The sequence below is a fragment of the Stegostoma tigrinum genome, chromosome 32 (genome assembly GCF_030684315.1).
Source record: "Stegostoma tigrinum isolate sSteTig4 chromosome 32, sSteTig4.hap1, whole genome shotgun sequence".
Lineage (NCBI taxonomy): Eukaryota > Metazoa > Chordata > Chondrichthyes > Orectolobiformes > Stegostomatidae > Stegostoma > Stegostoma tigrinum.
The window spans coordinates 36673309-36686096 of NC_081385.1; the positions used below are offsets into that span (position 1 = coordinate 36673309).

A 12788-nucleotide genomic window follows, 5' to 3' on the forward strand; every position below is an offset into this window, starting at 1 on the left:
CTGGCTTGAGGTTTTCCTGTGTTTCTAGTGCTGCCAGTCCGGTGACACGATAATGGAGCAATATGAATATCAGTCAGGTGTCTGATCACTCATCACTATAACTGGGTAAGCCATTGAAAGGGATGAGCCATGGTCACTCCAGGGGTTCAATCCACTAAAGGTGAAGGGCACATCGGCTGGTCGATGCTATGACAAGGAGATTGGGGAGCTGAATGGTGAGGATTCATGGAGCCATAGAGATCTGCCAATCAGAAAAAGGCGCTTCGGACCATCAACTCTGTGCCATTCAGAAACAAGCTTCGAACTATTCTAAGATAACAAAGTGTGAAGCTGGATGAACACAGCAGGCCAAGTGGCATCTCAGGAGCATAAAAGTTGACATTTTGGGCCTAGACCCTTCATCTGTTGAAGGGTCTAGGCCCGAAACGTCAGCTTTTGTGCTCCTGAGATGCTGCTGGGCCTGCTGTGTTCATCCAGCTTCACACTTTGTTATTTTGGATTCTCCAGCATCTGCAGTTCCCATTATCTCTAACTATTCTAATTTCATTTTCCAGCACTTGGCCCATAGCTTTCAGAACAATGGGATATGGGGGAGATAACAGTGTTGAAGGGAGGCAACTTCGTATGTAAAGGGCGGATCCCATAGAACATGGGAGGCAAATTGGGGGAGGGTGGGGGATCTTCAGTTGTAAACGGCTAGATCAGAGGGTGTTGGGGAGTTGGCAGGGTGAGAACAAGCAGGTACAGAGTGACTGTGATCTAGCAGCTAGCGAATGGCAGAACTTAGTTCACCATGTTTCTGGACTGGACAGTGGACTGCACTGACACTTCGGACCAGCTGGCAGAAGCTGGTGCCATGGCCTTCTCTGGCACTCGCTAGAGGGAAGAGGACCTCCTTCCTCTGCACTACTCCATACACCAGGACCTCCAGGTTCTTGACCATGGAGTGTGATGCCACTTTCTCCCTGTTGGCCATCCCTTGTGCCGTTGTGCAAGGTAACTCCAGAATGTTAACGCTTGCCCGTGTGCACAATGGCATTTTCAAGATGGCATCAGGGATGCCTCTATTCCAGGATATCTGGCCAGTGGTGAGAACTTCCAAGTCATGTCAATGGTAGATTCAGTAGTCTGGCTCAGACTAGAGAGACCCACAGGGATGTGGTACACAGTTATGAGGTAGGTTTGAGATGATCACACAAGAAAATGCATTAGATCTCACAAAGAGAAATCACCTGTGAAACTCAATGAAAATGACGTTTTGCTAAAATTTGAGAAGATTCAGCCCAGGGTTTTTATTAAGACAGATATCTTGAAGTTTATTAACAGCACTGTTTACACTGTTATGATATCTCAAACTTACCCATGGTCTACACTGAGTGACACCACACTGACTCCATTTCGCTCTGAAAGGGAGGCATTAAAAAAAAACTTTATATATAGATATGTCATGATGTTTTATCTTAAAGGTACACTGCCCACCTGGCTCTGGAACCTCTAAAATCACATAGTAATGGATTGTGGTGTAGTGTACTTTTGAAACAGCCTTGGTGAGGTACTGGAGGATATCTTATGCTTAGTGCACACAGTGTATTGGTGTTGGAAGAAGTCTGACATTCTTTTTGAAACATTCAATTAGTCAGTATTTGTGGTTTATAATTGGTTAGAATTTGGTTCACGTGTATCTAGGCATAAAGACTTTTCTAAGTGAGCTGAAAAGCCCATTAGATATCTCCCATCAAGACGAGGCTAATCCACCTTTTGAAGTAACAAGGTGTGGAGCTGGACAAACACAGCAGGGCAGGCAGCATCAGAGGAGCAGAAAAGCTGATGTTTTGGGTCTGGACCCTTCTTCATAAATGGGGGAGGCGAAGGGGGCTCTGAAATAAATAGATGGACCGGGAGGCAGTGATAGAAGTGGATAGTAGAGCAGATAAGTGGAGAGAAGACAGGCAGGTCAAGGCGGTGGGGATGAAGCTAGTAAAGGTGATTGTAGGTAGGAGGTGGAGGTGGGGGTTGGTCAGTGAGGTGAGAGGGCGGATAGATGGGAGAGAAGATGGACAGGTCAAGGAGGCGGGTACGAGAGGCAGGGCTGATCTTGGGATGAGGCCAGGGGTGGGGAGATTTTGAAGCTCATAAAGTCCACATTGAGACCATTGGGTTGTAGGGTTCCAAGGTGGAGTATGAGGTGCTGTTGGTCCAGTTTTCGGATGGCATTGTTGTGACACTGGAGGAGGCCCAGGATGTCATCCAGGGAGTGGGAGGGGGAGTTGAAGTGGTTCAGGACTAGGAGGTGTTGTTCATCACGAACTGCGCATAGGTGCTCCACAAAGCGGTATCCAAGCCTCCGCTTGGTCTCCCCCATGTAAAGGAGGCCACATCAGGAATAGCGGACAAATTAGACCACATTAGCAGATGTGCAGGTGAACGTCTGTTTAATGTGGAAGATTTTCTTGGGGCCTGGAATAGAGGCAAGGGGGGAGGTGTAGGAGCAGGCGTAGGACTTGCTGCCGTTGCAGGGAAAGATGCTGGGGGTAGTGGGGCTAGTAGGGAACGTGGATCAGATGAGGAAGCCGCGGAAAGAAAGGTCCCTCTAGAGGCAGAAAAGGGTGGGGAGGGAAATATATCCTTCAGAGCGGGGGTCAGATTGCAGGTGGTGGAAGTGGTGGAGGATGATGCGTTGAACCCGGAGGTTAATGGGGTGATAGGTGAGGACAAGGGGAATTCTGTCTTTGTTTTTACAGTGAGGGCTGAGGTGCGGGAAATGCAAGAGATGCGGTTGAGGGCATTTTCAACCACTGTCGGGGGGATATTGCGATCCTTGTAAAACGAAGACATCTGGGATGTTCAGGAGTGGAAGGCCTCATCTTGGGAGCGGATGCGACAGAGGCAGAGGAATTTGGTATAGGGGATTGCATTCTTGCAGGAGGTGGGTGAGAGGAGGTGTAGTCTAGGTAGCTGTGGGAGTTGATAGGCTTGAAATAGGTATCAGTTTCCAGGTGGTTGCCAGAGATGGAAACAGAGAGGTCCAGGAAGGAGAGGGAGGTATCGGAAATGGTCCAGGTGTGCTTAAGATCAGGTGGAAAGTATTAGTAAAATGGATGAACTATTCAAGCTCCTCGTGAGAGAACAAGGCGGTGCTGATACAGGCATCGATGTAACGGAGGAAGAGATGGGGGATAGGGCCAGTGTAGCTTTGGAAACGGGACTGTTCCTCGTATCCTAAGAGGGAGGCATAGCTTGGGCCCATGCAGGTACCCATGGCCACCCTCTTTGCCTGTAGGAATTGCGAGGAATTGAAGGCGAAGTTGTAAGGGTAAGGACGAGTTCAGCTAAGCAGACAAGGGTGTCAGTGGAGGGAGACTGTTCGGGCCTGCAGGATAGGAAGAAGCGGAGGGCGTTTAGACTATCTGTATGGGGAATGCAAGTATACAGGGATTGGTTGTCAATAGTGAAGATGAGATGTTGAGGACCAGGGAATCAGAAGTTTTGGAGGAGGTGGAGGGCATGGGTGATGTTACGGACGTAGGTGTGGAGTTCCTGGACCGGTGTGGGAGGGTGAGGGGGGTGGGAATGGAGTTGAGATAAGTGGAGATAAGTTCAGTGGTGCAGGAGCAAGCAGAGACAATGGGTCGACCAGGACAGTTGCATTAATGGATTTTGGGAAGGAAATAGAAACAGGCAGTGCAGGGTGGGGAATGATGAGGTTGGACACTGTTGGTGGGAGGTCACCTGGGGGTGATGAGGTTTTGGTGGTCAGGGGTGGGGTCATGATCCGGGGGCGGTAGGAGGAGGTGTCAGAGTGCTGGCACCTGGCCTTGTAGATGTCAGTGCGCCATAACACAACTGCACCTCCCTTGTCCGTGAGTTTTATAGTGAGGTTAGGGTTGGACCTTTCGAAATGTTGTTTTACATCAGGAACAATAGGAGGGAAAGAAGGGAACAAAATAGCACGGGCAAGGAACTCCGCTCTGGAGATTCTTATATGGTGGTGTGCTCCAGGTGGCCCATGACTTGGTCCAGAGTAGGAATCACAGCTATACAACATCATGGGGCTGTGGCTTTACCAAAGCTCGAAGTTTCCTCCTCATGATTTGCTTGGTGTTGTACCAGCAGTCTAGCCATTGTATACATAGCACCAGGTGTCATAAACCCTAAAACAACCAATAATTTTACAAGCATGTGTTATTGTTGATTCAATTTGATCAATAGAGATGGAAATTAAAGATTTATTTCACAGAAAACTATTATGTTGACTTTATAACAGTCATTAGAATATTTGAAATGAAAATGGCCATGCTTATTTTCTGGCATGAATCAGTAATTTACCTCAATTCCATTTTAAAAATCACATCTACATTTGTCACATGAAGCAGCAAAAAGCCAATGAGCCATTTCTAATTTTGCTAAGTTGCTGTGACTACTGGTGAGTTATTTTGTGGTGGTGAGTGAAAGTAGATGGGATGGGACTGGTGGCTAGTCCATGGGAACTTTGGTCCTGTCCAGGTGATCCTCAGATATAAAGGGCTAGGAGCCGCTGTTTTGAATGCTCCTTTTCAAGCCCTGATCTATAACGAGCATCCGACTGAGTGCAGTAACCAGGAGTCCTGCTGCACTGTGATGTGCAGTTGCTTTGTTGGTGCTCCCAGGAATTTACTCCAAACCCCTATGACCCTCCGATAAGAGGTGTTGCCTATTATTGATGCCTCCAATCAAACCATCTCTGAATGGGATGAGATGGGTGGGCGTTTCCCACACACTGTGGCATACCCACCAAGCACTGAAGGATAATATTTGGCTCACCACGCCTGGAGGAACAGCTCTACAATTGTTATGCCTACCATCTCTTTCCCAGAATTCCTTTCCATTTGAAGTTTTCCATTTTGTTTTGTAGGTTCTGACTGAAACTACTAACCATCAACCTTTTAATGGTGAGCTCCAGTTCAGACAGGAGAAAAAAAAGCACTTTATCTCCCTGTATCTGTCTTCTACTTTTATATCCAGGTGCTTTCCCACAGACAACTGGACATGTTCATTTCTTCCCGCCATGATGTTTGGGTGATTTTGTCTACTAACCGCTACCAGTAAATCACCCAAGTATCCAATTGTATCTGGCTCTCTTACCAATTATTTTAAACCTGTGTCACCTGGTTAGGAACAGAGGAGGCCATTCAGGTCCTTGAGCCTATCCCACTAATTAAGGTGTAGATCAGTGTGTGGTTAAATTCATGCGTGGGTGTCCTTAGGGAGGGAGTATGCAGAGTCTATCAGTGCTTTGGATGCCTTTAGTCGGGGGGGGCGGGCTGCCATGGGGCTTTATTTTGCCCTCCAACTTCCATTTTTGATATAGTCTCTTCCTTGTCTCCCTAACCACCCCCCTTCACTTTTGATGGAAATATTAATTGGTTGCACAGGTAATTTTTGGTGGTGGTTATTTGATTGGGTTACAAAAACAAGAAAGCCACAATGATATTTAACAGATATCTTTGCATCCTCCTTGGCCTCAAGCTATGTTGTTCCTTCATTTCAGAAGGGAGACCGAGATAATCCAGGTCAATTACAGGCCAGTGATGGGGAAGGTGCTGGAGAAGATGACGAGAAACATAATTTATTCCTATTTGCAAGTGAATGGACTTGCAAGTGAAGGGCAGCATGGGTTAGTGTGGGAAGGTCAGACCTCACCAATTTGATTGAGTTTTTTGAGGAGCTGACATGAATGACTGATGAGGGAAGGGCAGTGGAAGTGTCCATAAGGATTTTAGTGAGGCATATGGTAATTCATTGCAAACTAGTACAGAAGGTTGAAAGCCTTATGGCATCCAGGTTGAGCTGGATAAGTGGAGACAGAACTGGTGTGGTCGTAGAAGACAGAGAGTAGTAGTGGAAGAATATTTTTCGGAACAAAGATCAGTAACACATGGTGTTTTGCAGGGATCAGTGCTGAGACCTTTGTTATACAAAACCACCTGTGTTTGAGTAAAAGCAAAAAATACAGTGATACTGGAAATTTGAAAGAAGTCTCAGAAAGTTCTGGAGAAACTGAGCAGGCCTGGCAGTTTCTGTAGTGGGAGGAACGGAGTTAATGTTTCGAGTTCAGTTTGAGTTCTGAGGAACAATCTTATCTGCATTTGTGCTTACAAAACATTTTACACCAGCCCAAGATTTAATTTACTCTGTCGGGGCTCCCCCACAAAAGTGCTGTGCTTCTCGGTAAAAATTGCAGGGACTGCGTCAATTCCATTGGTTTGAAAAGGTTTTTAATTTGCATTCATTTTCCTCAGCAGCATGGTCTCTGATGAGCTGTTTTGGGATGTACTGAGAAAATGACAAATGTAGAATAATGAGCCAATTTAGTGGCTCATCATGGCAAGTCATTTCCAGTGAATTTTAAAATATGCTGCTCATATGAAGAATTGGACATATGAAAAGTTCTTAGCTTATATGATAAATCTATTCTCAGCGGCACTAATGAAACTTGCAGATCACTGATCTTAAACATGTTTTTTCTAATAGAAAGCAATAGGAAAAAATCAATTGCTTTAGCTTGTGTTACTGATTGATTCATGGAAGATTTTCAGTTTGTGATCATACAAATTGAATTTATTTTTATATGTTCAGTCATGGGACATGGGCATTGCTGGCTGGGTCAACATTCATTGCCCCTCCCAAATTGCTGTTGAGAAGATGGTGGTGAACTGTCTGCTTGAACTGTTGTAGTCCATATGCTGTAGGTTTACCCACAATGCTGTTCGACTTCATAGGAATTGATCGAACTGACTGGCCAGCTAGGCCATTTCAGAGGGCAGTTAAAAGTCAAACACATTGCTGTGGGCCTGAGTCGCACACATGTAGGCCAGACCAGGTGAGCATGAAAGATCTCCTTCCCTTGAAGGACATTAGTGAGTCAGGTGTTTCTTTCCGATGATTGACAATGGTTTTGTGGTCATCATCAAAATTTTAGTTCCAGATTATTTTAAATTTAATTTAGTTTCCACTATTTGCATAACTAAGCTTGGAATGGAGCAGATGCCACAAATTCACATTGATGTTTTCTGTCTCTGCAAAGTTGTTGGTTTGACCCACGTCAGGAGCAGCTACTTTAGATCACACACTCTGATCCTGCCGTTTCCATATGGAGGTCCTCTCCCGGGAATATACATCAGAAAAGAAACCATATAGTCTTTGGCTTCTCGTGACATTGCAGTTCTACCAATTGTACGAGGATCAAGACCTGCCCAGTGCATACTGATGTCAGTGATGTCAAAGAACGAAGAGAACAAAGAAAATTACAGCACAGGAATAGGCCCTTCAGCCCTCCATGCCTGCGCTGATCTAGATCCTCTATCTAAAACTGTCGCACATTTTCCAAGGATCTGTATCCCTCTACTCCCTGCCCATTCATGTATCTATCTAGACACATCTTAAATGATGCTATTGTGTCCGCCTCTACCACCTCCGCTGGCAAAGCGTTCCAGGCACCCTCCACCTTCAGCGTAAAGAACTTTCCATGCATATCTCCCTTAAACTATTCCCCTCTCACCTTGAAATTGTGAGCCTTAGTAATTGAACACCCCCTCTGGGGAATAAGCTCCTTGCTACCCACCCTGTCTATACCACTCATGATTTTGTGAACCTCAATCAGGTTCCCCCAAAACCTCCGGCTTTCTAATGAAAATAATCCTAATCTTCTCAACCTCTCTTCATAGCTAGCACCCTCTATACCATGCAACATCCTGGTGAACCTCCTCTGCACCCACTCCAAAGCATCCACATCCTTTTGGTAATGTGATGACCAGAACTGTACGCAGTATTTCAAATGTGGCCGAACCAAAGTCCTATACAACTGTAACATGACCTGCCAACTCTTGTATTCAATATCCTGTCCAATGAATGAAAACATGCTATATGCCTTCTTGACCACTCTATCGACCTGCATTGCCACCTTTAGGGTAGAATGGACCTGAACACCCAGATCTCTCTGTGCATTAATTTTCCACAGGGCTTTTCCATTTACTGTATAGTTGCTTTTGAATTGGATCTTCCAAAATGTATCACCTCACATTTGCCTGGATTGAACTCCATCTGCCATTTCTCTGCTCAACTCTCCAATGTAACTATATTCTACTGCATTCTCCAACAGTCCCCTTCACTATCTACTACTCCACCAATCTTAGTGTTATCTGCAAACTTGCTAATCAGACCATCTGTACCTTCCTCCAGATCATTTATATATATCGTCAATTATCATTGAGGGAGAAACAACCTCACTCAGAGTGGCTGCTCCAAGGCGGTCGTAAGTCTGCAGTTACAGAGCATTAAACTAAGCAGTTTAAGACTATAAGAAATAGGAACAGGAGCAGGCCATCCGGCCCATGAGCCTACTTTTCATTTTCCTGTATTTTGCTCCTAACCCTTGATTCCACTAGTGATCATGAATCTATCTGTCTCAGCCTTACATATACACAAAGATTCTGCTCCCACAGCTCTCCGTGACAAGGATCTCCACAGACTCTCAATCTCCTGAGACAAGAAATTCTTCCTCATCTCACTTTTAAATTGCCTCCCCTTTATTCTGAGACTATGCCCCCCGGCCATAGACTATCCCATGATGCAAAACATTTTCTCAGCATTTACCCTGTAAAAACCTCTTGAGAATCCGGTGTGTTTCGATGAGATCACCTCTCATTTCTCAAACCTCCAGCAAGTAGAGTCCCAACCCAACCTGTTTAGTCTTTCCTGATAAGAGAGTGCCTCCATACCTGAGATCATCCTAGTGAGCCTGCTCTGAACTGACTCCCATGAAATGACAACTTTTCTTAAATAAAGGGACCAAAACTGCTCACAGTATTCCAGGTGTAGTCTCACCAGCACTTTATACAGTTTCAGTAAGACTTCCCTACTTTCATACTATGACCGCCTTGAAATAAGAGCCAACATTCCATTAGCTTTCCAGATTAGCCGCTGTCCCTGTGTGCTAGCTTTCTGTGTCTCATACACAAGTTCCCCTAAGCCCCTTTGTGTTGTAATGTTCCGCAGTTTATCTCTGTTTAAATAATAATTTGTTGTTTTCCTCTCCCTTTCAAAATGAACAACTTCACATTTTCCCACACTATACTCCTTTTGCTAATGTTTTGCCCACTTAGCATAGCCTATCAATATTTCTCCATAAACTGCTTCCATGCCTCTCACAACTTGACATTCCACCAATTTTTATGTCATTCAACAAAGATAAGCCTCTAAATGTCCGAATACCTCGTACTGATCAGACAGCATTGTGTTTGAGGACAACTTCAGCATGTTCCAAAATGCTTTACAGACAGGAAAGCATATTTGAAATGTTGAACTGCTGAAATGTAGGAAACACAACAGCCAACTTGTGCACAGCAAGCTCCCTCAATTAGCAATGTGATAGTGACCAGGTAATCTGTATCAGTGCTGTTGGTTGAGAAATAAATCTTATCCAGGATGTAGAGGAAAGCTCTCCAGTTCTCCTTCCGATCGTACTGTGCAAAATTTCCCATCCATCCAAGAGGCCACACAGGTTCGCATATTAACATCACATTTAAAGGACAGGCCTTCTGTCAGTGCTTCTTCAGTATCAGTTGTTATTTGTCAGCTAAAGTCAGAGTTAGGCTTGAACCCAAAGCCTTTTGACTCGACACTGAGATTGTAACGGGTGGCACAGTGACTCAGTGGTTAGCACTGCAGCCTCACAGCGCCAGGGACCCAGGTTCGATTCCAGCCTCGGGCGACTGTCTGTGTGGAGTTTGCACATTCTCCCCGTGTGTGTGTGGGTTTCCTCCAGGTGTTCCAGTTTCCTCCATAGTCCAAAGATGTGCAGGCTAGGTGGATTGGCCATGCTAAATCGCCCGTAGTGTTCAGGGATGTGTGTGTTATAGGGGGATGGATCTGGATTGGATGCTTCAAGGGGCGGTGTGGACTTGCTGGGCCGAAGTGCCTATTTCCACACTGTAACTAATCTAATCTAACCACATGCCATGTGTGGCTATTTCTATACTGGGTGTCTAAGAGGGTCATATAAAGTGTCAGATCGTTGGATAACCATCAACTCTTCTGTATTTCACAAAAATACCCCCGTCCTGTGTGTTGGAACATTTCTCATTTACATGTCCAATATATTTTCCAACAGGAATGACATGTCAGGCCAGAAGCTCGTACTCTGACTCGGAAGTTCTTTGGGGACATCGATTCAACCCTGTGTTGACTTTAGAGAAGGATTTTTATGAAGTGGATTATAACAGTTTCCACGAAACCTATGAAACAAACACCCCCGACTGCAGTGCCAAGCAAATGGCAGAGATGCGGAAGGCAGGCCAGCTCCTATCAGAGCTCTCGTTGCCACACCATCCCAGTCAGGATGATCGGGTGCAGGAGGAGGAAAACCCTGACGGAGAAGACCTAATCAGTACAAACAACCCTGTTGCCGAGACAGAGGAATTGCTGCCTTTCTCTACAACCGAAGACTCTGAATGTTGTCCAGGGTTTTCAGCTAAGTTTATACAGGGACTGGAAGAAGCACAGAAACTCTAGTGAGCTGGGGATTCCCCTGGATGCCACTGTTCCATGACTTGTTGACCAAACTAGTGATTAATAACATAAGCAGAACAGGGTGCAAGGTGGATGTGTGCACATATATTTACATATGGAAGCTTAACATTCTACCGATCATGTACAGATTGAATTAATCAGAGTAGGACCTGGACTAGCATCATTTGTACCTAAAGAATAAATGTCACCATTTCACTCTGTACCTGCTGATTTATTACTGGTTACTCACTGTATGTTTTACCTGGGGCTGTTCCGAGATGGCGAGTATCAAATGGAAATTGAAGAGCAGTCCAAAGCTGGGACTGGACACAGATACAGAGCAAGTTCCTCGAGGGGGTCTGGTTTACTCTGTGCCATTTGCAACATCCCTACCATTGATACCAGAATCTGCTCTTTACACTGATTCTACTTAGGTTCTGATGGTGGCACAACGGGCATTGACAGGATATAAGACAGGAAAGTGTTCCCCCTCTTTCTCCTTGGGAGATTGGGTGAGTGAGCTGTGATCAAATCTATGGGTCACCACCTCCACCTTCCCCTCCCCTCTCAGCCACCTTACCCCTCCAGTTCTAGAAGTTGTTAATTTTCTGAATGATTCAGTTTGTTGTTGACCTTGACTTGTGATAGTAGACCCACATGCACCTCTTACTGAGATAATGGGAACTGCAGATGCTGGAGAATCCAAGATAACAAAGTGTGGAGCTGGATGAACACAGCAGGCCAAGCAGCATCTCAGGAGCATAAAAGCTGATGTTTCAGGCCTAGACCCTTCATCTCTCTGATGAAGAGTCTGGGCCCGAAATGTCAGCTTTTGTGCTCCTGAGATGCTGCTTGGCCTGCTGTCTTCATCCAGCTCCACACTTTGTTATCTTGCATCACTTACTGAGTTCACATTATGGACAGTGCATGAAGCACATGTCGGGTTAAAACACCTGATAGCTAATTCATTGTGGCATTTGATTTACCCACCAGGTTAGTCTTGGAGCCCCTAGCCCTTTTCATTTCCTTCCCAGTTAGTTCATTTGCTTTAGCAGCTCAGGACTCAGCCTTTGACCCTTCTGTACAGGATACAATGGCTGGGTTTGAGTGATGCCAATATCCCTTGAACCCTGAGCTTGAACCAGCTTTACCACAGCCTCAGTGGTTTATATTTGAGTGGCTACTGACACATCCCAACCCTGAGCATTCAGTCACTGAAAGCTGCCATCTTCTTGTGATTATTTCCTGCTGGAAAATGCTTGATGAAAAACACATGGCAATTGTAAATATGTCCTGAGATCTAACTTCCTCCTCTATCCTTTAGCCTTGTCCTTGTAGACACAATCATTCACCTGTCAACGATGGCAACAGAAAGACTCTCCCTGTCCCAGTCTCTCTGTTCCCTTTCTCTGTCTCTTTGGCCAGTGTTTCTCAACGTGATGGTGAGGGGAAATTGCAGGAGGGTTATTACACAGGAGGCTGTTCAGCCGATTGTGCATGTGCCTCCTTTCTCATCTAGTGTCACTTGACCACCTTCTCCCCAGATAATGAGCCAATTTTCTCTTGAATGCCTCACATGAGTCTGCCTCCGCTCTACTTTCGGGCAGGACATTCCAGATCCTAACCACTCACTGCATATTAACCCAGTTCCCTCATGTCACCATTACATTTTTTGCCAATCCTCTTGTTCTCAGTCATTTGATTAGTGGGACTAATGCATTCCTATCTGCTGTGTCCAGACTCCTCTATTTTAAACACCGCTTTCAAACTTCCTCTCAACCTTCATTTATCCCCAAGGTGAACAGACTCAAGCTCTCCAGGTTTAAGTTCCCCTTCGCTGAACTATCTGATGAATCTTTTCTGAAGGCTTTCTGATGCTTTCACGTCTTTCCTAAAGTGTCCAGCATTACACACAATCCTCCATTTGAGGCCAGTTTTTATATAGATACCAGTTTCCATTCTGAAGTTTCTCCCACCAACCTGTTCCAAACTGTCCTGTTGGAATACTATACAGGGAAACTCACTTTATTTATTATTTCATTCAGAAGGGAGGGAAGCTGGTGTGATCTTACACACAAGATAAAAGATTCTGGTTTACTTTTCAGGATATCAGAGCATCCCATGGTTAATGAAATTGTTTTTAAAATTGATAAAAAGATAGCTCGGTTCCTCATTTCAGAACAGCAGGGATAAACCAAGGGGTCCAAAAAATAACAAATACTGGGGATGCTGAAGATCTGAAA

General features: G+C 45.1%; 1 protein-coding gene across 4 annotated transcripts in view; it reads left to right on the plus strand.

The window, feature by feature from the left end:
* Positions 1-11279, plus strand: part of kcnj5 (potassium inwardly rectifying channel subfamily J member 5) — a 36165-nt gene extending 24886 nt beyond the window's left edge. For all 4 annotated transcript variants that reach the window (XM_059638973.1, XM_048562361.2, XM_048562359.2 and 1 more), the window contains one exon: positions 10148-11279. In XM_059638973.1, the coding sequence (XP_059494956.1) occupies positions 10148-10548 (401 nt within the window). In that variant the 3' untranslated portion in view covers positions 10549-11279. The remainder of the gene's footprint in view (positions 1-10147) is intronic.
* The last annotated feature ends 1509 nt before the right edge of the window (positions 11280-12788 follow it).